The following is a 26863-nucleotide window of genomic DNA, read 5'->3' as shown; positions in this document are numbered from 1 at the left end:
AAATATTTCCTGTGTACAGTGGAAGGAAGCTGAGGGAGAGCCCTTGTTCACCAGTGGGGTCAGTCCCCATCACAATGTATGGAGGCAGGTCACTGGGAGGAAACCACTGTAAACAGGATCTGCTTTTATCAGTGGGAAAAAAAAAAAACCAGCCCTGTTTAAATGAGCCAGAAATATGTGCCTATATGTTATAGTCACAAGCTGCTGTCTCCAAGCCTCGCTGCAGGGTCACAGGCAGGGAGCTGTCCCCAAATGCAGGACCCTGACTGTCCCCTCTGCTGTGGGAAGGAGCTCCTGAGGGGATGCCTGCACCCCGAGCAGGATGCCTGGGCTGGGGGGTCAGGATTGGGAGAACAGGGTTTGGTGTGGGAGGGATGCTTGATGGAAGCCCTGGATGCAGGACCACGAAGGAAACCGGGCAAGGCATCCTTCTGGGATGCTGGGGATGAACTGTCAGACAGGCAGGGCATTCTCCTGGTGGGATGCTGGGGCTGGTTGGGACAGGATAGCTGTGACTGGGATCCTCCTGGGATGCTGGGGCTGGTTGGGACAGGATAGCTGTGCCTGGGATCCTCCTGGGATGTTGGGGCTGGTTGGGACAGGATAGCTGTGCCTGGGATCCTCCTGGGATGTTGGGGCTGGAGGAGACGGACATGCCAGCCATACAGAACGTCCTTGTGCTGAGATGCTGGGAGAGGGGCATGTAAAACCGACAGGGCATCCTCCTGGTGGGATGCTGGGGCTAAGGGAGGACATGCCAGCCTGGCAGGGCATGCTCCCGCTGGGATGCTGTCCCGGGGGTCGCAACACGGGGGGATCTCCTGAGGGATTGGGGGGGGTGGGGGGGTGGGTGTCTTGGTGTCTTCAGAGGGATGGGGGAGGTCTCCAGTGGGATGGAGAGGGTCTCCAGTGGGATGAGGGGGGATCTCCAGTGGGATGGGGGGGTCTCCAGAGGGATGAGGGGGGGTCTCCAGTGGGATGAGGGGGGGTCTCCAGTGGGATGAGGGGGGGTCTCCAGTGGGATGAGGGGGGATCTCCAGTGGGATGGGGGGGTCTCCAGTGGGATGGGAGGGGTCTCCAGAGGGATGAGAGGGGGTCTCCAGTGGGATGAGGGAGGGTCTCCAGTGGGATGGGGGGGGTCTCCAGTGGGATGAGGGGGGTCTCCAGTGGGATGGGGGGGGTCTCCAGTGGGATGGGGGTGTCTCCAGTGGGATGAGGGGTGTCTCCAGTGGGATGGGGGGGGTCTCCAGTGGGATGAGGGAGGGTCTCCAGTGGGATGGGGGGGGTCTCCAGTGGGATGGGGGTGTCTCCAGTGGGATGAGGGGGGTCTCCAGTGGGATGGGGGGGTCTCAAGTGGGATGGGGGGGGTCTCCAGTGGGATGAGGGGGGTCTCCAGTGGGATGGGGGTGTCTCCAGTGGGATGAGGGGGGTCTCCAGTGGGATGGGGGTGTCTCCAGTGGGATGAGGGGGGTCTCCAGTGGGATGGTCTCCCGGGACCCCGCGGGACCGGACCGGACCCGCCGGACAAAGCCTGCGCTCTGCTTCCCTCCAGCGGTGACGGGCGGGAGCGCCGCAGCCCCGGGGCTGCACCCCTGAGCGGAGTGACCCCGAGGGGAGGGACCCCAGTAATGAGTGACCCCGAGGGGATGGACCCCAGTAACGAGTGACCTTCCTGGGGACAGACCGCAGTAACGAGTGACCCTCCTGGGGCTGCATCCCAGTGCTGCGAGACCCTCCCGGGGGCTGCCTCTTCCTAGTGCGCGCCTGCACCCCCTACATCATCATCTCCCCTGAACCCCCTACATCATCATCTCCCCTGAATCCCCTACATCATCATCTCCCCTGAACCCCCTACATCATCATCTCCCCTGAATCCCCTACATCATCATCTCCCCTGAACCCCCTACATCATCATCTCCCCTGAATCCCCTACATCATCATCTCCCCTGAATCCCCTACATCATCATCTCCCCTGAACCCCCTACATCCTCTCTCCTCTCCCCGCCTGCTCTTCTGCCGGGTTCACTCTGCCCCGGGCCCGCCTCGTCCTGCAAAGCAGCCCTGCCACTGCCGCCTCCTCCTCCTCCTCCCCGGCGGCACCTGACGCGCGGGGCTCCCCCCGCCCCCGGCCCGTCCGGCCCCTCCCGCCGCTCCCGGTCCGAGCGCGGAGCCGCGGAGCCGCCGGGCGCTGCCGGCCGTGCCCAGCGCAGCCCCCGGAGCATGCGAGGGGCCGGGGGGGCTCTGACCGCGCTGCCCCCCCGGGCGGGCCGAGCGGGGCTGAGCGCCGGGGACAGCGGGGACAGAGGGGACGGGGGGCAGCGGGGACGGACGGAGTGAAGCGGGCGGGGGGCGCCGGCAGCGCGTCCTGCCCGCCCTCCCACTCTCTCCCCATCCCTGTCTCCCTCCATCCCTCCACCCCGGCCGGGGGAGCGAGGTGCGGAGCGCGTCTTGGCGGGGGCTGCCAGCCGGGGATCATGCCGGGGGAGCTGCGCCTCTGCACCGCTTTCACCTCAATGGAGCTCGGACTTTTTCTACAATGACTTTCCCCGAGCTGAGCAATGGCAGCTTGAGTGGGAACCGGACGGGACAAGGCAGCCAGAGCGCTGCCAACCGGTCCTGGGGGCTGCAAGGGGAGGAGACCCCCGAGGGCAACGGCACCACGCTGACTTTCGCCTTGGACGTGCAGGCGGTGGGCGTCGGGGTCTTCCTGGCCGTCTTCATCCTCTCGGCCATCGTGGGGAACATCCTGGTCATCCTCTCGGTGGCTTGCAACCGGCACCTGCAGACAGTCACCAACTACTTCATCGTCAACCTGGCCATCGCCGACCTGCTGCTCAGCACCACCGTGCTGCCCTTCTCGGCCACCCTGGAGGTGTTGGGCTTCTGGGTCTTCGGGCGCATCTTCTGCAACATCTGGGCAGCGGTGGACGTGCTGTGCTGCTCTGCCTCCATCATGAGCCTGTGCATCATCTCCGTGGACAGGTACATCGGCGTCAAGTACTCCCTCAAGTACCCCACCATCATGACCGAGAGGAAGGCGGGGGTCATCCTCGTGGTGGTCTGGCTCTCCTCCATGGTCATCTCCATCGGGCCACTGCTGGGCTGGAAGGAGCCGCCGCCGCCGGATGAGAGCATCTGCAGCATCACGGAGGAGCCGGGCTATGCCCTGTTCTCCTCCCTCTTCTCCTTCTACCTGCCCCTCATGGTCATCCTGGTGATGTACTTCAGGATTTACGTGGTGGCCAGGCGGACCACGCGGAGCCTGGAGGCAGGGGTCAAGAAGGAGAGGAACAAGTCCATGGAGGTGGTGCTGCGCATCCACTGCCGTAGCGTGCTGGAGGAGCCTCTCTCCAGCGCCCGGAACAAGGGGCACAACTTCAGGAGCTCCCTCTCCGTGCGGCTCCTCAAGTTCTCCCGGGAGAAGAAAGCAGCCAAAACTCTCGCCATCGTCGTGGGTGTTTTCATCCTCTGCTGGTTCCCCTTCTTCTTCATCCTGCCTTTTGGTAAGTGACCCCATCCCAGCTCCTCTGCCTGGGCCTCAACGCCTGGGGACCTGCTCCTTGGGACAAACTTTTCAGGACACAACTCATGCATGGAAATGAGGGACAGGTGACTGATAGATGAATAAACCAGTGATTAATTAATTCAATTAATTAACACTTATTCAATATTTATTAAGCAAAGTCATATAATCAATCAAAATAGATAGCAAATGAATAAAATAGCAGCATAGTAATTGCTTTAATTAATTCATTCTGCATCCAGCATTTTAACTAACTAAGTTCAGGCTAAGGAAGAAGCAGATCTGTTTCAGACAGGCTGTTTTTAGGGGACAGTGGTCTCCAAACAGTTCTGCTATCTTGTTTTCCCAGTTTGGGAACTGCACTTGGATATGCCCCCGTGGGTCCAGGGCTCCCATCTCTGTTGGAGCTGAGTGAGGCTTTGTCCCTCCAAGGAGTGTGTCAGCGCCTGAAGCTCTGTTGTTGTGCAGGGACCTGGAGCAGGACCGGGTATTATCCATAAGGGTGATGGGTGAAGATCCCATCTGGTTTTCCAGGACTGATCCACCACCCCCAGGAGCTGTGGCCCTGCTGTAGTGCCCATGTGCTCATTTAGGGCCGTCTCACAAGTTGTGCTCTAAAGTTTTGGCAAGTTGTGAAAAGGATGCTGCCCCCTGCGTGCAGGGGAGGCTGAGCAGGCACGGAGCCCACCAGGGACGTGTGATGCCCAAAGCAACGTCCCCTTCCAGCACCAGTGGCCCAGGATGGGCAGGGAATCCCGTGCTCCTCATCCTGACAGCTCAGGGGACTTGATTAACCCTCTGCAATGCTGTAGCTAAACCTGGAGCTGGGAAGAAAGAGATTAAAATAATTCCTGAGTATCAGCAGCATAGAGCTGAGCAAAGCAGACAGGTCTGCCATTCCATCTGCCAGCTGGGACCCACATGTCCCACAGCCCGTGGGGGACTTGTGTCCCACCAACCCAGGGAGCATTCATTACAGCTGGGGCTGCATTTTTTCTCAGGGTTTTTCAAATCCTCTTGCTCGGGGCTGCCTCTCCAGTCAGTGGGAACAGCATCGTCACTGCAGGACAGATTTTGACCTGCTGAGGTTTTGAGCTCCCTCCAGCACTGGGGCTGTTTCCCTGGGCTGTGTCCCCAGGGCCAGCTGGAGCCCGGGGCTGTGGGACACCCTCCAGTGGGATAATCCAGTGGGATCGATGGTGCCTCGAGAGCTGAGGTGTCCCTGGAGTGGTGAATCAGGGCTGTGCGTGTCTGCTCTCACCATGCTGCTGTCTGCTGCCTCTTTGCTCCAGTGAATCCCTGGGGGTGAGGGTGGTGTTTGGGGCTTTTGGCTCAGTTCTCTCTCTGTTTGGGGGGTGAAATCACTGCTGTGAGGAATTTTCACCCTGTGGGAGCGTTGCAGTTGATGGTTTAACTCAGGCAGGGATCAGTAAGGCAGCACTGAACTCTCCCTGCAAGACCCAGGATGAATTATCCCATTTGACCATGCCTCTGTTTCCCTTTCAGTCATCAGGCATACTGGGCGGAATGCAGGGGAGGTGGTGCAAGCTGCAAACAAACATTTTGGGAATTGTGGGGCTCAGGGAGATGCCAGTACTTGAAGGCTGAGCTCTCTGAGAAGCCCCATTCTGATACTCCCTTCCTGCAGGAACCAGCTCCAAACCTCATTTGTTTCTTTACACCTTAAAATCACAAAATCACAGAATGATTTGGGATGGAAGGAACTTTAAAGATTGTCTAGTCCCAACCACCTGACAGCCTCCCAGCTAATGAAGCTGGAAATCAGAATCCTGTTCCTTTGAGTTGCTCCCAGCACTTTGAAATAGAGAAGGAACCTCAAGCAAATACTTTTCAGTATAAAAAAAAATTTTTTTTTTTCACTATGTCTGTCCTGTCTTAAAACCCTTGAGCCAACTTCTCTGCTGATGTAAATTAGAAAAGTCAAAAGAGGCACACTGACTTCCACCAGCTAAAAAATCCAAACTTCATTCTTAGGTACCTCCCATGAACCTATTTGGTTTTTCCAAGCACACAAGTGGCCAAGTCTTTTATAAACATGGCTTTGATCTTTACTTCCTGCTATATTATATGTATAATATAAACACAGCAAAAGTTCATTTATTTTATGACTACAAAATATGCTGCCTCTGATTTCCCACCCACCACCCCTCCCCCCTTTTATTAATTGCAATTTCCTATTCTCATCCAAGAATCATTCAGCGCTTTCAGGAAGGGGACAGAAATTTCTGATCTTGGGTTTTACAGCTCAGGAGATAGGTCTGAAACTTGCAGAAATCAGAAAATTTTACTGTAAATCCACAAGCTGAAACATGCTGGGACCAAATCTGCTAAAAAAGACAGTTGTAAGTGGCAAAGTAGAATGGGTTTTATTTATTACATTAGACAGAATCAGGTGAAAGAATTCAGGACCAACTGAAAATGATACTGATACACATTTTAAATTGAAGTGAAACTCCCGTGAAAAACAAAATAACTTTCAATTGAAGAGCAATGTATTGTTTCAACTTAAGAGTAAATGGGAATTTATTAAAATTCAGAGATATTTCAAACTGAGCCTTCAAAGTGAAGGCTCACACTTCATCAGAGTGAAATGAATAAGTGATCTATTTTCTTCTGAAAATATCCAAATATTTTGACTTCTTTTTTTCCTCTCTTTGACATGAATTTGCAAGAAGCCATCGTTGAGTCACACTGTTCACTGTCTGATTAAAATTTTTAGTAAAATTAAATTTTTCAAGAGACAGAAGACCCTCAGCTCCACTTAAAGGTCCTCCAGCACTCGGAAACTTCTGTACTCGTGCCGTCCTCAGTGTCTCTGAGTCTGCCCCTCTCTGCAGAGCAGCTCCCACATCAGTTACACAGCAGTAATATTCATCACATCAGTGCTGAAAAGCTGAAATAACCCAAAATTTCAAATAACAAGAGCTATGTGTGTGCTAAATGCTGTCAGCCGTTTCTCCATGCTCGAATAAATTACGATGATTTTTTTCTTTAAATCAGCTCAAACTCCCTGATACCACCCAGTCTGTTTATCAGCTGAGTGATTTAACTCCCTCCTGGGTGTGTGATCACAGTCCCTGAGCACGGGATGCTATCCCCAGGAGTTTAAATACCATTAACAGCTTCTGTGGCTAATGAGGATCTTTAGCAGCGGGGTGTTCAGCCCAAGATGAAATCCTGGTTTGCAGCTCCTGTTTAGGTCGTGTCTTTGTGGAGTGTGGAGAGCAGTGGAGCTCTCCCAGGCTGCTCTCCAGGGATGTTGGGAGGTGGTTCTGGGGTTTGTGGCAGGGTTCCTGTTCCCTTAGCAATCACCTGCCAAGAGAATTTAACTGGAGACTTTTCAGGGGAGTTTAAGGCTGGTTTGTAGCATAGGGTTCATCTCCCTTTGGTTGTCTCAGACCATGGAGATGCTCCAAGGGCTGGAGCCCCTCTGCTCTGGAGCCAGGCTGGGAGAGCTGGGGCTGTTCACCTGGAGAGGAGAAGGCTTCAGGGAGAGCTCAGTGCCTAAAGGAGGCTTATAAAAGGAGGCAGAACAACTTCTTATGTGGGCAGAAAGCGATAGGGCAAGGGGCAGTGTTTTTAAACTGTCAGGGGACAGGATTAGATGGGATATTGGGAAGAAATTCCTCCCTGTGAGGGTAGGAATGCCCTGGCACAGTGTGCTCAGAGAAGCTGTGGCTGCCCCTGGATCTCTGCAGGTGTCCAAGGCCAGACTGGAGCAACCTGGGATGGTGGAAGGTGTCCCTGCCCATGGCATGGGTGGTGTTGCTGGTCCCTTCCAGCCCAAGCCATAGCATGATTCTCTGACTACAAAAACATCCACAGCTAATGAGCTGATAGTGTCTGCACTGCAGGTATTTGCAGAAAAGTGGGATATATCCTAATCTGGACTTTTTTACTCCATGATCTCTGATGGCTTTTTCAGCTTTAATAATTTGGTGGTTATAGAGGATTCACTGGCTCCTCTGCTAATGGAAAATCCTGTTAAAAGTTAGGTGCCAGGTTTGTCATTGCAGTAGCACACCTGTGCCAGGTGGTCAGGGAACCAGAACCCCCTATAGGTAGACAGTCACCTGCTTTCTCAAACCTGATCCAGGAGGATGTAAGTAAGAGTGGGGAGAGGGATGGAGGCCTGATTCCCATTACTCTTCAGCTGGGGAGCACCTGAAGTCAATGTGAGTCCTCAGACAGGACCATCCCAGGAGTGGAGGTCAAGACCTTCTCCATCAGCACCTCAGAAGGCTCTAGGAGGAAGCAGCCATCCCTTGGGACCAAGGATGGACTAGCTGGTACCCAGGATGGTGATTTATGTACCTCAGGGGCCTGTGGTTTTTGAGCATGTTCTAGTCTGGCTCCTATGTTTGTTGCTCTTTGGATTTGGTCACAAATCAAGACTGGTGTGAGAAAGAAAGACACAGTGAGAAATTAGGAAACACCATAGTTAGTGCCACACAGGGGTGAAGGCCACAACCCGAGGCTCCCTTTCACCCTATCCATCCACAACCAGCAGGTTACCCAGACAAGGAATGCCTGAAGAGATCCCTGAGCATGGATAAAACCCTCCAGACTGACAGCCTAATGTCTGCCTTGGGTTGCAGTGGAAGCTGCTGCTCATTTCCAGGTATGATTCAGAAGAACAGTGAACTGGCTTTTCCGCCTTCACCCTTAAAGGCAGCTGCTACACCAGCCAGGCTCTGAAAGGTCTCCTTCAAGCCAAAAGATATTTTTAGTTGGTGTTTGACACAGGGCAGGAGCCCTTTCACAAAGCGTTTCGCAGAGCCGTCGCTATGCTCAACTTCAGGAAGTGCCACTTGTAAAATAAATGATGGGGAAAACACTGTGAAAGCACATTTCATCTGAGGCCAGATACGTTCTGGTAGAAATGTAGAATCTATTTCTACTTTGATAAAACAGAATTTAATATGGTTTCCTAATAGAAGAAGGGCTGATGTTATCGCTCTGTGCCTGTGATGAACTCGCCACCTGGTGAACTCTTTTGTGATAGAATCACAGAATGGTTTGTGTTGGGAGGGACCTAGAAGTTCATCTCACTGCACCCCCTGCCATGGGCAGGGACACCTTCCACCAAAGTAGGTGGCTCCAAGCCCCATCCCCTCTCCTGACCTGGTCACACTGCTTTGGATGCAGCCCATCATCAACCCCAGTCACATCTGAAAAACTGCTGAAAGTGCTCTAATATCCCAACTTCCTATAAAAATGGACAGATGGTTGAAGAACTGAAAACTTCTATACTCTCCTTCACAGAAGGAAGGTTCAGAGCAAGCTCAGCACCCAGTTAGACATCAAAAAGTACTAAAAATCTACCAGAAGACACAATCCCAGGAAAAAAACCTGAACTTCTTTAGTGTTGTGCACAGGAGAACCTGATAAAAAAAGGTGATTTGAAAGTAGAAGGATAAAAGTACATTTAATTACTGTGATTGTCAGGGCAGTTTCTTGTATCTCCTGGAATTTTCTGAGTTGTGGTGGAAGTGGCAGAACTGACATAGAGAAAGGAATGCAAATTGCTTTGGAATAATTATCTACAGCCCAGAGCATCAAATCAAAGTGGAACAAGAGCAGTTGGGATGAACCATTATATCTGCCACATGTTCCCTGTTGGTCCTGGTTCACAGGAACCGTACATTGATTAAAAACACCAGCAAAGACACAGGGCCTCAAAAGCTGCTGGTACCAAGCTCTGGTTGGATTTATTGAATATCATCCAGGAAGGAGGCACCACAGGATGTTCCCATCAAATGGGATCATGCCAGATTCTCATCAATTAATTAAATTACAGGGGATGGGTGGATGGATGGATGGATGGATGGATGGATGGATGGATGGATGGATGGATGGATCTTCCAGCTCATCTCCCTTTCTCAGGAAGAGAACACTTGGCCCAAAACCATTCCTGAACCACTTCAAGACTATTCTTAAAGCTTTAAAGTGAGGGGAAATCCATTGTTTTCCCTGAAAATTTTTGCTTTTGCTTCAGCAGCCCTCAGATGTGATTTCTGCTTCTCTTTTTCTCACACAGTAGCATCAGGGCTGTGTAGCAGCCTGCCAGAGTGTCATTCCTGGGGCATGACAGCAGGGATGTGTGCAGTGGGAATGGCACAGGGACAAGTGGGGCTGTGCAGCCCACTGGGACAGCACTGGGGGAACAGTGGATTCACCTGGGATTGTGTCTGTCTAGAGAAACTTGGTGGAAAAACAACCTGGGAGCTGGGTTTCCCTCCATGGAAAACACATTTCCATCCTGCAAGAGGGCACGGGAGAGAATTACAAGTAGGCACATGGACAACAAGCCTAGGAATAAGTTATGCAGCCAAAGCATTAGACAGTGTTTGATTCCCTCAATGTGCCCAAGTGCAGAAGACACCAGGATGCAGAAAAACAGAGAAAACTCTATGGTGGTTTGGAAATAATCAGCCAAAAGCAATTATTTGGAGCCCAAGTGTTTCCTACCCATTACCTGTGTGGGAAGGCAGAGATGGACAGAGGGGCTCAGTGCAGTTTTTGCTGTTTTAACAGATGCCTCATTCTCAGTTAATGATTTGGACACCCAGATTTGAACATCTGCTCTGCTTCTGCCTGGCCAAAGCAATACAGATATTCCATGTCTTGTGTAAAGGATTATTCTGCTTCCAGTCCACCCTCTACACCACCAAATAAAACTGTTTAAAGCCAAATGTCCATTTTTATATGGCAGAGTCCTGACGCATCTCGAGGCAGTTGCTATAAAGAGTGTACCACAAACAGGGAAAAAATAGACCCTGAAAAACTTGAAACTACTGGGATTCAGTGAGAAAAATGTTACAAAATCTCTCAGCAGGAGTTTTGGAACCAATACCAGAATACACCACATAACAGTAAATTAATCTGTATTAAGCTGGGTTTGATGGCTTTATTGTATTTGACAAAACAAGTGTATTTCCTTGGGAAAGCAGCCTGAATTATCTCCTGATGGATCAATAGGAGTTTTAGCTGCTGTGATTACTGTGCTGTATTCTAGGTAGGGCTGATAGCACCTTTTAATATTATGGGACCCTTCTGGGATAAAGTCCTAGTTCTTGGTGTCAAACACCATCTATAAGTTAAATTCTCTATTCTGTGTCTGTCTAACAAACTGAGTTTGTTCTGCTAAATGTCAGACAATGCAAGATGGACAAAACTGTAAAAGATAGCAGGCAAAACACAGTTTGGTTCTTGGAGTCTCTATCCTTTCAGGTACAAAGCAGGAGATTTATTTCCATCATTCCTTAAGGGATAACTTGCTGTATTGATTCTATGATTCTGGTGAATCAGGTTTGTTCACTGATTAGGATGATGTTTAGGAAGAATTCCTTCATGGAAAGGGTTGTCCAGCACCAGGAAAGGCTGCCCAGGCAGTGATGGAATCCCCACCCCTGGAGGGATTCAAAAGCCATGTGGTTGTGGCACTTGGAATGGTTGGACTTTGTGATCTTAGAGGGCTTTTCCAACCCCAGTGGCTCTGTGATTTCCTGATTCTGCTTCTGCCTGCCCTGCGTTCTCTTATTTGGTGCTCTATGAAACTGCCACATGGAAAGAGAGGACTGCACATCTCCCTGCACCATGACTTATGGGTGAGATCAACCCAGGGATGGATTAACTGGAGTGGTTGGAACAGGAGATGGGTTTTAGCTGCTCCTAAAGAATAGCTTTTCTCCAAGAGAGCTTGTAGCTGATGCCTTTGGAGCCAAGCCCAAGAACGACCAGATCTGGTGGCAGAAAACCAAGTGCCAGCTTGATCAAGAGAGGGCATTTCCTCCTTCTGGGCAGCTTCCAACCTGAGGCAATTCACAGCTCAGTCACTAAGGCCCCTGAAATACTTTTATTTTTACCCCCTCCAGTAGCTGGGAAAAGAAAAATTTTAAAAGAAACATCTACAAGGGATTCCTGCTAGGGGAAATCCCTGCACTGGACAAGTCCAAGCTGCCTTTTCTGTTGTTCACAGTGAGCACATTGATGGCATTCAATTAAGGAAGATCAGCAGGAGATTGGGAATACAGGACTGGCCCCATACAGCTCTTCCCAGCACAAATCTGCCCAAGAAGTGTGCCTGGAGCTGTAGGAGCATGGGATTGTTGGTGCCACTTGGTTTCAGGACATGGAATCAAACTTGCTCCTCCTGTGTCCAGGAGTTTGTTTGTTTGTCATGGTTAATGGGATCTGTATTTCCCCCAGGGGCTGGAGCAAATCCTGGGGGTTTCCTTGTCTGATGTCCTGAATTAAATAACTCCTGGCTGTATTGCCCTGCAAGGATCTCTTGCAATGCAAGACTGCAAGTGCTGAGAAACCCAAAGCTGCAAACCTTCCAAAAAATGTCCATGACAGGAAACAAAGAAATCGCCCTAAGGCAGCTTTGCAAGAGATCTCCAATTCAAGGATCAATTCTGCAAACACCGAGCAGGGAATAGCCCCCACTGCACAAGAATCTGGCCTCAGACTTTGCTGGAAGGGCTATGCCAGAGCTCAGTCCAGGAGACAGGGGCAAGACCTTGGTGAAAGCATTTAGGTGGGGAAAAGATAAAAAAGAAACTTGTTTGGAAGTAGGGAAAGACGTAGCCTAAGCCTAAAACTGATGGTTTGTAGCATAGAGACAGTGATGAATGGGGGATCTTTGTGGCAGTGAGGCAAGAGGGCAGCAGGACCAGGAGAAGGACAGGAATCTCAGCAGGAGAATGATGTGGAGCCAGGCATTGCTGAGAGGAGGAAGTCACCAGCACAGTGGGCTTGTGTCACATCTCATCCCTGGCTGTTTTCCAGCTCAAGTTTCCTCAGAGCACCTCCACAAATCACTGAGAAACAGCTTATGAGTAATGACAGGGATCATGTAGGGCACCGACCCCAAAATCCAGGGCCTCAGTTTTGAGCCCCTAGGTCTCCAGATGAAGCTGGAAATGATGTTATTTCTTGCCCTATCACCTGAGTGCCCAGCAGGGGACCTGACACCTGTATTCCCTCCCCAGCTGTGTTCTCAGAAATGCAATTTGGAAGGGCATGGGGCACACAGAAAACACAGCAGTGGTGGCACCATCAGCTGCCCCTTGTCCTGGTTGGAAAGCAGAGGACTTGGGTTCGGAGCAGCTTCCAGCTTTTGAACCCCAGCCTTTGAAGCCAAGTTGTCTCAGAGACACAAAACTGCACCAGAAACATTTTAGAGCCATGGGCTCTTTCTGTTCCCAGCGTTCTTTCCATAGGAATTCTCTGGAAGGCTGTGAGGATGCAGTGTGAAGTCCAGCTGGCAGCCTGCCACGGGCTTGTGGGGATTTGGGGGAGACACAGCAGAGTGACTTTACATCACAGGGTTTGTTTTCTGTGTATTCCTCACTCAGAGATTATCACGGAATCACAGAATGGTTTGGGATGGATCCCAAATACCATCCAATCCCATTCCCTGCCATGGGCAGGGACACCCTTCCACTATCCAGCCTGGCCTTGGACACTTCCAGGGATCCAGGGGCAGCCACTGCTTCTCTGGGCACCCTGTGCCAAGGCCTCAGCACCTTCTCAGTAATGAGAAAGAAGGGGCAAAGCACAGGAATTTCCAATATTGCACCTCTCCCTTTCTTCTGTCTTGCAAAAGGCAGATTATTTGGGATTAAATGATGCTGTGCTTCACTTCCAGTGACACCACACAGTTGCAGCACTCCTGGGCTCTTTGCAGACCGACCTATCCTTCATGATGCACAAGCCCATTAGTCACATGCTTCAGCTTCTTCTGTGTCAGGGGCTGTTCAAACTGTGTTATTTCTAGACGGGAGCAGCTCAAACTAGTGGTTCCAGATGGATGTGGGAGGCAGGAGAGCACACTGTAGTGTCTGCATGCAGGCAGACTGCAGTTTTGCCAGCATTTAGGCAAAGGAGTGGTGCAGATACTGGCAGAGAGCTTCTGCTCTCCTGGGAAAGCCACCCAGGAGAAGGGAACAATTCCCATTGCATCTCATCGCCTCCCTTGCCACCAGAGTCCCTCCCTGATCCCCTTCCCTGATCACCTCCTTAATCAGTGCTTCCCTTCTCATCCATGGCTCTGCTAGACAAGGAATGTAATAAATTCTGGTGTGCAGGTAGACAAAGAAATTGAGACCAGACTCACAGGTGAAGATTTCTGTGCTGTTTATGAGAAGGCGGATGTCTCATCTCCCATTTTTATCCATGCCTACAGAGCCTTGATTGCTCACCAGGTTTGGATTGCAATTTACTACCTTCAAATATGCCTGGTGCCATCCCTAATGTAGATGAGGAGACCACATGAGGTTTTGGTTGCAAAACGGGATAGAGACAAGTTCCATGCTCTTCTAGAAGAAACATCCGGGGTCCAGGAGGGAACATGCCAGGGCATTTATCTCCTGTGGTACAAGACACATAGGCAACCTCAGTGTCTGCTTTCAGATAACCTGGATTGTTCCCTGGGTTGGTTTCCCAAGAAATTAAGAAAACCAGACATCTTCATGTGAAAGACATCCAGTAACCTCCCCACACTAACATTTCATTCTCTATCCCATAAATTGGGGTTTAGGATGAGCCCTGCAGCTTAGTACCTTGGCAGGTCAGCTCCTTTCCCTCAAATGCACCTTTCCACAGGCAGATTGAAGCTGTGTCCTGAAAATTAAAATAAAGGGGTCACTGCTGCCTGCTCAGATGGCCTGAGAGGAGCCAGCCTGGCTTCCTTCACACTGCTGCCAAGCATTGAAGGGAATAGTGCAGGAATAGTAGGAAATATGTACAAAAGTCTCTGAAGAAAGGGCTTAATTTTTGCTGACAGGCAGAGATAGAGAAGGAAAGTAATTTTTGTGATTTCACTGGTCTGACCTGACCATTTCTTCTGTAGTCTCCATCACTTGGCCTGTGCTCCAGGTAAGCAGGACCCCACTGACTTCTTCAGTAGATGGAAAACATGGATTTGTCTGCTGTGGGAGTCCAGGGTGTTCCCCTGGCTTCCCTGGATGCCTCGAGATCCTCCAGGCAGGGGGCTCAGAGGGCTTGGTATAGTGCCCAAGACCCCTGGGGATTGGATTTTAGTCCCTGGAAAAAATTACCAACATTGCAGGAAGAATTACAAGTCACAAAAATTAAGTAGAGTATAAATTGGATTGTTAGAAGGTAGAAAAGTGAGGTTTTACAAATGTTTCTATTAGGGGGTGTAAAGCTATGATGGAGGATTTTGGGTGTGGTATGTCTTTTCTTCTTCTTCATGTCATCTATCTTCTGAGACAGGATGGCATCACTGGATTGGTTTGGGACAAAGTTGGACAGTGCAATATAGGTGTCATGTATTGGAAAGTAATTGTAAACATTAGGTACGTACTTTATAGTATAAAAGATAAGAGATATTTAAAGATAAAGGTAAGTCCTGCCCAAGGGCAGGCAGGGTATGCCTTGGATCAACGTGCTACACAGACCTCTGTTAGTTAGAGAAAGAATTTCTTAGATAAGAAAGAATAAACAACCTTGGAAACCTCAGAAAACTGCTTCCTGACTCTCCTTCGGTGCTCGAGCTGGGAAAACTTGAACTCTAAACCACCTAAATGTCCTGTTGTGGGTGATCTCAAGTTCAGGAGACAGTGACATCTGCCAGTTTGGCCTCTCCATTTAGGAGAGGTAGTGACAGTAAGGTGTTGGACAGGGCAGTGGTGCACACAGAGCTTGTCCTATCACAGCTTTAAGTCTTTGCCCACCTGCTGATGCTGAGAGGTGAGAACCAGAAACACACAAGACCATGTTGGATGGGGCTCAGAGGAACCTGCGAGGTGTCCCTGTCCATGGCAGGGGGTTGCAGCTGGATGGTCTTAAGGTCCCTCCAACCCGAACCATTCTGTAATTCCATGATTTTATAACACATGTGATGCTCAGACTCTTTCTGGGATTCATGAGCATCCCTTAATGACCCCAGTGGGCAGCATGGCTGCTGCTGTCCTACAGGAAGGATCCATGAACTTCCCCCAAAGGTCAGGGGAATGAGGACGTGGGTGGTTTCATTTTCCTGCTGCAAGGACAGGGCAAGGGAAAGTATTTACATTCAAAACAGACCTTTCCCAGTGTCTGTGGCTGCTCGAGTCAAAGGCAGGGAGGGAAGGGGGCTGAGTGGAGAGTGTTTACATTAAATGGGGCCATCAGCCTGTCAGGATGAATTCCACACGTTCAGCTGGAAAAGGTCTGTTCCTTCCCTGTGTACTCTTGCTGCACACCCCTCAGCATGCACTCAGAGAAACCACAGGTGATTAAATTAACAGCCTAATGCGTGGAACAAAAATAATTTGCTCCAAAACCAAGCGTTTACTGCTCCAAGCAGACCTGGGTGACTCACAGCAGAATTCACTGCAGAAATATGATCACATCTGCCATCCCACCAAGTGCATTGGCAATTCCTCTGGTGCCTTCTTCCTTTGTAGCTCTTCATCATCTTCTCCCTTTTCCTGATTCTCCTCCTGTCTGTACCCCTCTGTAGCTCTGGTGGCAAACACCACGGGCACATTTGGAGAAAGGATTGACTGCCACTGCAGATCCCCATGGATCAGCTGTGATCCCATTCAAAATCTCTCGGGCTTCGTGTGTGTTCCCAGTCCTGCTGTTGAGCCTTGGGAGAGGCCATTCTGGATTTTACTGCATCCAGTTCTTGGAAATTTTATTGTTTGCAGTGGAAACATATCCGTGTCTCCTTGCAAATTCATTACTTCATGTCATCTTCCTTAAGTAATTAGATTTCACCCTTCTGGCAAACAACTTCTTAGAGGTCTTCTGCCCCTGTAGCCTCTCTTTGTTTGTTTGATTCATGGTTCAAACACTCTTTGTTGAATCCATCCCACCTAATGAATTGCCATCCATATTCCCCCACTGATCCATCTGGATTTACTCCCCTTTAGGTCACTGATGGTTTGGGTGCTTTGGGAGACCAGACCTAGTTTACACTCAAACTCTTGAAGATACAGCAGAAAAATGGGTGTCTGGGCAAGGAGTTCTGTGTGGTAACAGCCCTGGATGTCCCTGTTAGCAACGGTCCCAACAGATCACACTTCCCTCCTGGAGAAGAGAACCACCTGGATTGTGCTGGTGGATGTCCCCTGTGTTACCTCTGTCCAGGCTGAGCAGTTTGGCGCTCTCCCTGTGAAGCTGACACTGGGTTTGGACAGTTCTGGGTCATGCTACAGGGATCTCCAAGGAAAAGTGTCTAAAAAAATAAATGGTTGCTCCCTGCCATGCCCAAGCTGATGCTCAGGGTTGTTCCAAAGGGTTAATTTGATAAACCCATTTTTTCACTGCTGTTTTGTTCCGTAAGGGGCTTTCCATAGGATCTTCCAAACTCAGCTGGAAACATTTCCCCAGGTCACTGGAGGAATCACACCTCAAAGCCACGAGGTCCCCATCTGGCAGAGCTGAAATGTGGATGAAGAAATGCTGCTCCCCTGCCAGCTGCGAGTCATCCTCCCTCCCCAACACTGCCTGATGGTCACCATGGGGACAGGGTCAACCACCTCAGCAAAATGGTCTGGGAAAGTCCATTTTTCTATCTCCATGATTATTTCTTGACACCTTCCTCTCACTCTTCTCCAGCCCAGGAGTGACTGCGTTTCAGGTTCATAGGAACCTTTATTTTATTCCAAACTGCATCGCCAAGGAGGCAGCTCTACCACACACATTTGAAAAAGGTGTCAGAGTCCAGGAGAAATCACTTTGCTTGTGAAGGGACAGAGGGACTGAGCTAGCTCTAGGTGAGCAAACCCTCTTCAGGGTCTGGCAGGCACCCAGACAATGCTGTGGGTACTTTTAAGGGCTCTGCAAAGCAAGACACTGAATTTAGGTGTCTGTTGTCACCCTGGTACCTGTAGAGATCTTTGAACCCGGAGATCATGTTCTTCCTTCTCAAGGTTGAATCCTTCCTCCTTGAGTGGCTGTTGGTCTCCACCCCACTCTGAATGTCTTTTCTGTCCCAGTTCTGTTGCTTCTAGGCTGGTCACTCAGAAAAGTTTAATCACTAGCAAGTTTTCCCGTGTTTTCATCCTCTCCTCCATTATCCTTATTGCTTGTTGCTCCAGTTCATTCCCTGCAGGAACAGAAACACCATGGCAGGTTTTGACAGGTAAACTGGAGTTTGGGCCCTGAAGATTTCAGCAGAAGCCACCAAGTCTGACATCAGTGCTAAGCCATCCATTCCCCCAAATGCTGGCACGGAGTAAAACCCATCCCATTTGACAGATGTTTCCATTAAATTTGGGAATGTCCGCAAAACCGCTCAGAAAAGGCTTACAAATGAAAAGAAAATTGAACTGTTTGTTGCCATTAACAAACAGGAAAAAAAAAACAAAACAAACAAACAGCAAAACAACAAAGATTGCAAGAATGTGATCATTTGGGAACAATTCGTTACTTGTTATTCCTGCTAATAAAATATATTTGGACTGCAATTGCATCCAGGAACATGTGTGTAGGAGCTGGAATTCCTCTTTTCAAATGGTGATTCCTCACTCCAAAGACTTCACTCCTTGTTTTTGTGAGTTTAACTATGCAAATCATTGACCTCTGGGTACCGTTAGGTTGTGGGGCTGCCACGAGTGCTCCACAGCAGATGCACAGAAGAATATCAAGCACTGTGTATGTTTTCAATGAAAAGTTGGATAATGATGATATGGAAGCACCCAGGGGAAATCCAGAAGGCTCATAATGGTCCTTTATCAACAGATTTAGAATCTAGTGAGGGAAGAATTGGGCCAAAAGAAAATTAAACTATCGTTTTTCAAATTTACCCATAATGTCCTATTTCCTCTTGACTTTTGATTAGGTTTGGTTTGTAAACTTAAATGTAAGAAAATTTTAATATAAAGTACTTTGACACATGTGTTCCTCCCTATCCCAAAAGAAAAGTTTTGCTTAGAAAAGCTGCAATATTGAAACATCGCCTTTGTTTTCCAAATTCTTTCTTTCTCTCTCATCTGCTTTGGCAAAAATAATTTGATGAGTTTTCTCCACATGGAAATTTGTTTTTTGTCTCCTCCAGCATGTGAATGAAATAAGCAACCGATAAATTGATGGCACTGGGTCAGGATTGGGCACAGGGACAAATCCCTCCCACTGTTACCCCCAAATCCCTCTCTGGTGCTCTGGGCATGGATGGTACCACCCAAAATCCCTCTCTGGTGCTCTGGGCATGGATGGTACCACCCAAACCTCCTCATGCTGGCCAGAGCTGGGACAGCAGTGCCCCAGGAGAGCAGGAACAAGGGCAGGTTCATGACCTGGGAGATTCCCAGGCTGAGGACAGTGTACAGGGCCAGCCTGGAACTTGGGCTGTTTCTCTCAGAGGGAGCATCCAGGGATTTCTCAGCTCCAGGACATCAAAGAGGAGATTATAACCAGCTGTCTCACAGGCCTAATTGATAGCAGACCTCTCTAATCCACGAGGAGGTCTCCGAGGGAACCGAGGGAGGTGGAAAAGCACGAACAAAGGATCGTGGATGCTCCAGGGTGTGAGGAGGGCAGAGACTACCTTCACCCCAGGCTCTCCTCCAGGGAGCGACCTCCCAGCTGCTCCAACCCCTCTTCCTTCCCAGAGGGCAGAGTCCATCTGTGGACTCTGGATTGATCTGTCACCCAGGGGAATATTTTATATCACCCAACTTCTTCATCTTGTTTACACAGCCCAGTGCAAGGGCAGGGCAGATGTCAGTGCAGGCTGGGGGAGGAAGGGAGAGCAGCCCTTGGGGTGCTGGTGGATGAACAGCTGGGCATGACATTTTCCACAGCATGGATAGCCAAAGACATCCTGGGCTGATCCCCCAGTGTGGGCAGCAGAAGAGAGGGATTCTGCCCCTGTGCCCTGCTCAGGTGAGACCACACCTGCAGAGCTGCCTCCAGCCCTGGGGACAGCAGCAGAGGGATGTGGAGCTGCTGGACAGAGAGCAGAGGATGCCATGGGGATGCTCCAAAGGCTGGAGAGCTGGGGGTGCTCACCTGGAGAAGAAAAGGATCCAGGGAGAGCTCAGAGCCCCTTCCAGAGCCTAAAAGGGGCTTTTAAGAAATATGGAGAGAGGCTCTTTACCAGGGCCTGTAATGAGAGGACAAGGGGCAATAGTTTTAAACTAAAAGAGTGTAGTCTGAGATTGGATTTAAGGGCAAAATTTTTAACAGTGAGGGTGGGAAGGCCCTGGCACAGGTGGCCCAGAAAAGCTGTGGCTACCCCATCCCTGGAAGTGTCCATTTTTCAAGTCATGATTCAACCATGATTCAACCATCTCCAATAGTTCCAGTAATGTTGGAATTTTTTTCCCACAGAAGGTGAAATTGAGTAGAAGCATTTTGTCCTCCATTCTCATCAGAGACCAAAAGAATAAAAGACTCAATTTGCCATTACTTGCAGCATTTCTGTTCTTCCAAATCAGTGGCCAGCTTGGTGCCCCATCCAGCCCGGCTGGGGAGGGAAGTGTTGGCTTTTCCAGCAGCCAGGAGTGCAGGACTGAAATGTCTGGTGGCATCCACGCTGCTGCAAAGCACAAACTTTTGCATTTTCAAACCCTGAAAATGGCTATTCCAGCTCCTGGGATTGCAGTTTAGCTGCCTGCAGGTGATTGATGGCATCTCTTGCATTAAATTGCTGGGAAATGATGTGTTATACATGTGAGGAAGGAGCTAGAAAAAATCGAAGAAGACCATGGAGCACAGGTTAAAGTGGGAATGGAGAACAGATCCATCTGTGCAACCTCTCCCTTTCTCCTTCATTGATGAGTTATTCCAGAAGGTCCAGAGCTCCCCAGTGTCAGTCCAGAGTCAGCAATAAATGCAAACCAGTCACAACTGATCTTCTCTTTGTAATATCTGGGGCATGGATTCAGCCTCCTGTACATCTGCAAAGCACTTACCACTCGCCTGGGTGGAGTGGCCCAAAGTGAGTGAAACATTTTTGCAGAATTTATGAGATTCCTGAGTAGCTGGTCTGGATGCTGCCCAGGGAAAGGAGGATTTCACTGGGAAACGCCAGTTGGAAAAGCAAGCGGAAACATCCCAGGTTTAACAGCCTTCACTTCAATCACTCCTCATAGCTCCAGGGCAGCCCTTCCATGCCAGGTTTCCATGGCTTTCTTACCGTGCAGCCATCAGAGTGAAACCTTGGCAGCTCCAGGATAACCCGGGATTGACTCTTGGATCCAACGCAGGTAACCTGGACGCCCTGAGCATCCTGGCTCCAGAAAGGATTTTCTCCATGCCTTAAGGCTTCCTGCTACAAGTTAATTTGGAGGAATTCAGGACACTCCAGATAGCCAGATTCATAAATTCCAAGGATTGCAGGAATTCCACTGCCTGGACTCCTGTGTGGCTCAGTCCAGGGAAAGCCCAGGGAAGGTATTTAGCCAAGGACTTTGCATTTTCTGCACTCTGTGGCTACGGGAGCTTGGGAAAGAGGAGAGAGCAGGCTGTCCCACAGTGCAGATCCATCTAGTGGTGGTTGACTGTTCTCATGGTTTTCTCCATGGATTAACAAGTGTTTCCATGTCAGCTGGTAGTTGTCAGGTCCCAAGAATCCCTTTTAGACAGCACTGGAGGTTCCATGAATTCTTTTTTTTTTTTTTAATTCATAGTTCCTCAGAAATTTTCATTAATTTTTTATTGTTTTGGGGTTTTTGTTTGTTTTTTTTTTTTTAAGAAAACAAATATCAAACACTGAAATTCCCCCCAAAACCACACATCTGGATTTCCAGGTAGCTCTCTTCCTGAGCATGGATTGACACATTCTGCAAAAGAACCAAGTCTTAAAAATTCCATCACATTAAAATCACAGGGATTTGGGCCAGTGGCTTTGTGGAATTTTAGATGATTGGGGATGGGAACTGTCGTAAAAGATGATCTTGTCCCTCCCTTGACCTCAGGTCAGAGGAAATAGAATTATAAAATGAGCATGTGGTGGAGTATTTCTGTTACATGGGAATTTGTGGCTGTTCTGATGTTATGAAACTGATTGCAGCGTGCAAATCTGCTTGTGCTGCTTTATGTAATCCAGGCAGAATCTGCATCACTACAAGTCAGATCTGAATGGGCTATAACTGAGGGAAAAGCTTTTCCAGCAGTGATAGTTTCCTGCAGCAGTGCAAGTACAGAGTGTGTGACATAAATTCACCACAAATCCAGTTCCTGATTAATACTAAAGCCTTTGCTGCCTTCCCTTTCCCAACAGCCCCAGTCTCATAAGTGACTTTCTTTTTCCCAGACTCCCATATACACAACACACCTTTCATCCTTCCAACATCCTCACCCTTCCAACTGTCTGAGAGTGTAACTGGGATCCCTGGAGCCTGTCCCTGTTTTAAATGGATGTGCTGTTCTCAAGGAAGGACTCTGAGCTGACATTCCCATTTCTTTACTGGCACTGACATGCCAGCTTTTCATCTGTCCATGTTTATCCCCGTGCACGGATAAGGCCATGTCTGTTCAACAGCTTGCAGCTTTGCTTTCCAGAAGAGATTTTATTTGGATCCAGGACCACTCCAGGCTCAATTTCATACCTGACAAGGAGCTTCTCCTTTTCTTCTCAGACATGGGCTTCATGGAACTGGGCAGGGTATTGATGTTTTATAGCTACTTTTAAGAGGTATTAAAGATATTATGAGACATGGGCAAGCACAGCTCAGCTAATCTGAGCCTTTGAGCTGGGAGGACAGTAGGAAAAAAGAAAACCACCTGAAATTCGTCATTGGGTAGCCACATGGCTATGTGCAGTTTGGAAGTAAATAAGCCCCAAGTTCATGGAAAATTCATCTGTGAAGTGATTTGGGCATTCCAAGTGTAACAGGAGGATCCAAAAACACTTGGGTGCAAGGGAAAGCATCACCTCCAGATATCCAAGGTTAAAGGCAGATGTGTCAAGCCTCGAATACTCTCTGATTTGGAGCCCATACACAGAAACAGGAGCTCAGACACCTCTTTCTTCATCCCAACACTCACAGAGGCACATCCAGGTTTAAAGAGCTTGGTTCAGTCAGAAAAGCAATGGGGTTTTTTTATATACAGCAGAAGAGTTTTACTGCTAGCAGTAATTACTGCCCTGGCTGCCTTGGGTCCTGCACTCTGGAACTCAGACCACAACATCCCACTGATGCTGTGTGCCCTGATAAATAACTGGGAATGGCATCCATTGGCATGTGCAAGTGGAAGAGCTGGGATCAGGGAGGTGCTCTCCTCCAGATACTGATGGCAGAAAGTCATTCTGTGTGCCATCAGGCTTAGCCCAACATCCAGGTACACTGGGAATAAACTGCATTTATTAAGGGCATCCCCAGCAGCGATGGCTTGGAGACAGCAGGGACACATGGCCAGGCCAGGCTTTGAAAAGCCCCTCAGAGCTACAGAGGCTCCTCAGCTCAGCAGTCTGTGTGGTCTCTCAGTGCCTCCTGTATCCCCTTTCCAGCCATCCAGAGTGAATCTGGCACTGCAGCTCCAGCTGGAGAGCTGGCACTGAGGAATGTGTGTGTTTGTTGGCCTGCAGTGCTTGTACAGATATTTCCTGGAAAAGAGCTATCTCTTTCTCTCCTGGCCTTGTGGTGACTGCTTTTCCATCTTCACATTCAGGCTTTTAGCCCACCTCTTCTATATCTCATAACTGGCATCCTGGCAAATTCATCAGAGATATATTTGTATTTTATTAGTTTCTGAATATTAATTTAATTTTGGAAAGTTGAGCAGCTCCAGCTCTCCAGTCTGACCAAGGAGAGCAGCCAGGTTTTGAAAGAGCCACCCCTCAAGGATTTCCCTTAGCACCTTGCAGCGAGAGGTCCAGGGGACATTCACCCCAACCAGGTCCCAGGGGGGAACACCTCAGGGAGAGAAATCCTGTGTAGGGAATGGAGAAACAAGGTGATCCCCTACCCACCAGGAGGAGAAGCAGTGCTGGTGATGGCAATACTGGGATGGAAAACCTCCCAGTCCCGAGTGCTGGAACTTGCAGGGCTCCAATGGCACTGGCAGAGTTTGCCAACTGCTTGCAGCCAGGGCTGCCCAGGGGTTGATTTTCCTCTTTGGGGCACGGCCAGGGATGAGTTCGTGTAATTTGGCACCTGTCCCTGGGAGTGAGATGTCACCACAGGGAGGAAAGCACAGGAGAGAGTCACTGGCAGGTGCAGGACGGGAAACAGAGAATATTTTGATGGGGATCTTCAGAGCGTCCCCAGAGAAAGCATTAGGTGTGAAAAGGAGAAAGGAGATGTTTATTTATAATAAACATCTTTTTGGTTGGTTTAGGGTTTTTTACTTCTCATGATCTTGGTTATCCGTATTCTGCTGGATTGAGAGGGGAAAGATCACACATCAGGAGAAAGGCATGTTAATAGAAAAGCTCTTTTTCATGATGTTTTCATTAATACATCTGCTTTTCCAGCTCCTTGGGGGGTCCTTAGAACCACTCCCAGGTGGGCTGTATGTCCCACAGATGTAAGGCTGCATCAGCATATCCAACACCACAAGGACAGCCCAGGCTGCTCCCCACAGCTGTCCCCAGAGCTGCAGGACAGTTTTAGCATCTCATAGAATCACCACAGAATGATTTGGGTTGGAAAGGACATGAAACATCATCCAGTGCCACCCCCTGTCATGGGCAGGGACACTGTCCCAGGCTGCTCCAAGCCCCAGTATCCAGCCTGGTCTTGGACACTTCCAGGGATCCAGGGGCAGCCACAGCTTCTCTGGAAAATCTGTGCCAGGGCCTCAGCACCAACAGAGAGAATTTCTTCCAGATACCCAGTATCCTGAATGTCACACATTGACTTCCTCAGCAGCACAAATAAAAAAATGGAGCTTTAATGTTGCTGGGACCTGAATGATGACTGCTCACAGCTGGCTCAGGACTCTGCTCATGTCATTCACAAGACCTTGCACACCTGTGTCACAAGTGGCAGCAGCTTTCTTTGTGAGGAAGGGCCCAGAAATGCCTCTGTAGTGCTGGTTTCTTCCCAGCTTTGTTTGCTCTGGGTAATTATTGTAGCACCAGAGGATATTAACTCTGGACGTGAGAGCACAGAGAGACCAACTGCTCTCAAATATCAACAGTGTAGTTCATTGTAATTAATTAAATGCTGACATGATCCCAAACAAGCAAAACCTTCATTATGCTCAAATGAAACCCCCTGACACTGGCTTGACTCACTGTCAGTGCCTCCAAGTACAATCAAATGCACAGAAATGCAGACATCACAGCACACGTGTGGAACACGGGGAAAGGTCTTACAGCAGGGAATAAAGGTCACTTCTATTCCTAATTAAAGCAATTTCTGGAGCAGACAAGCAGTTTCTTAAATAGTTCTTGCCCTTATCATGTCTGAAGTTCTCTGTGTCGATAGTTTTCACAACTCTTTTATATTCAAGACCCACCATATTTTGGGATGAAGATTCAAGGTTTGAAAGCACTGCTCTGGCAGTCTGCAGTGAATCACAGACACTTGCAGCCCTGAACACCTCATTCAATATTTTTTTTCAACTCCCTTATAACTCAAAGAAAAGTTTTCTCCCTGAAGAGACACTCAGCATTAACTCAGGACTGCAAATAATGGAGAATCCCTGCCTCCAGTTATGCTTTCCCCAATTGTTTTATATCCTTGCTATTACAAATGACTGCTTTCTTCCCAGAGTAAATTTATCCAGCCAGAACTTCAAGCCACTACATTTTTCCACCATTCTTGGCTAGATTAAAGATACGTTTCCTGTCAGAAACAGCTTCTCCTGTATTTCACCATGAAGTGTGAGCAAATCACTTCAGTTTCTCCTGGAGAATGCAAATACATCAAGACCCTTTAATCTCATGATCTAAGTTGAGTTGTCCAGATCTCTGTGTTGCCTTGTAGAGCTCCTCAGAGAATTTTCTGTCTCCTTGGCTTCTTTTCTGCTCTGTGGGCACAGAAAAAGGATGTGATTTTTCCATATGAGTAACCTCCATTTTTTCAGTCTTTCTTAGTCTGGTTCACCTGCTCCCATTCTTGGCATTTTATGTTCTGAGCATGAGTAATTATTGTAAATTCTCTGTGACATGTTGCTCCTAGGTGAATCACACCTGTCTTTTTGCCAACAGCCCTGACAGCCATTCTGTGAGGGAGGTGACTGTAAGAGCAAGTCATCAACTTGTTCCTGGAAGGAAAAACATTCTTCCAATGAATCATTTAACCAAAATATTCCCACGTGCTACTGTTCAGGGTGAGCACAAATACTGATCCAGAAGTGACATTAGTGCTAATATATGCACTACTGGGGTTGATGCTGGGAACTCTCAAGTTCAGAAGATATTTTCATGCTTAATGTCCATGAGTTTAAGGAGAGTTCAGTACGTAATAACCTTTAAAATCTGTGCCACCACCTTCATGTTAGGGATCATCACACAGCTCAGCTTCACACAATAGTACAGGATATTTAATTATGAACAGGTTGATGATAAGGAGAAGCAGGTCAGTGGTGTTGTCTGAGACAGATGGCTTCAGTTGCCAGGGAATTTGCTCTTTTCAGTGTTTTGGATATCTGGAGGAAATTTTTAGGGGATCTGCATTGAAGGCAAGCTCAGTCCTGCCTCACGACAAGAGTAGAGTCTCCTTGCTCAGCCTTAAATTCATCACACGAAGAGGGAACTGAACAACTCTGCTCGAAGATCTTCTGACCAAGACACCCTGGGGACCCACTGGGACCCCCACACACTCCTCCAGTGTTTCCCAGAATCCCCCCAGATTTTAGACAGCACTGCTGGTGGAAGTGCACAAGCAGAGCCAGTCAAATATGGCATGGGGTTATTGTTCCCTTGAAATAAGAACACATCAAAGTGAAAGAGGGAGGTGGCAAGTCAGGAACTAGTTGGTGATGATGGAAAAAAGAGAGGATAATATTTCCTGGGATGATTCCTTTCTTGATAAGGGCTGTCCACAAAAGCAACACTTTCTCAAGGAGGGTTTGAAAGCCTACCTAGAGTCACTTCTGGGCAATGAGAAGTAAACATGCAAAACTTGTATAAGCAAGAGCTAATCAGGAGTCAAGGCTGTATCAAGGTAGGGAGAGTACCCCATGTGCCATGGCTGATATTTCTGAGCAGTGAGTGAAGAGCATGGGAGCAAAGAGACTTGTTTATCCAATGAAGAGGTGGAAGAGAGGCAGTCAGAGTCTCATGGGCAGTACTCAAAGTGCCATGAAAATGGAATGCAAATCTTCATCCTTTCCCTTCAGGTTCAGAAATTAAAAAACAAATAGGGATAAGGCTGAGATGGAGCAGGAAGCATGTCAGTGGAGAGAGAGCCTCATTAGCATAATGAGACACTTTGAGACACTCTTCTCTCCTCAGCAGAG

The 26863-nt window shown here is 48.8% G+C and overlaps 1 protein-coding gene across 1 annotated transcript in view; it reads left to right on the top strand.

Moving 5' to 3' along the window:
- The first annotated feature begins 2536 nt into the window (after nt 1-2536).
- Nucleotides 2537-26863, top strand: part of ADRA1D (adrenoceptor alpha 1D) — a 37066-nt gene continuing 12739 nt past the window's right edge. The window contains exon 1 of the mRNA XM_062493290.1: nt 2537-3503. Within this exon, the coding sequence (XP_062349274.1) occupies nt 2537-3503 (967 nt within the window). The remainder of the gene's footprint in view (nt 3504-26863) is intronic.

Source organism: Cinclus cinclus, chromosome 5 (genome assembly GCF_963662255.1).
Source record: "Cinclus cinclus chromosome 5, bCinCin1.1, whole genome shotgun sequence".
NCBI lineage: Eukaryota > Metazoa > Chordata > Aves > Passeriformes > Cinclidae > Cinclus > Cinclus cinclus.
The sequence above is the reverse complement of the archived record's forward strand: the minus strand, read 5'-3'. Positions and strand labels throughout refer to the sequence as shown.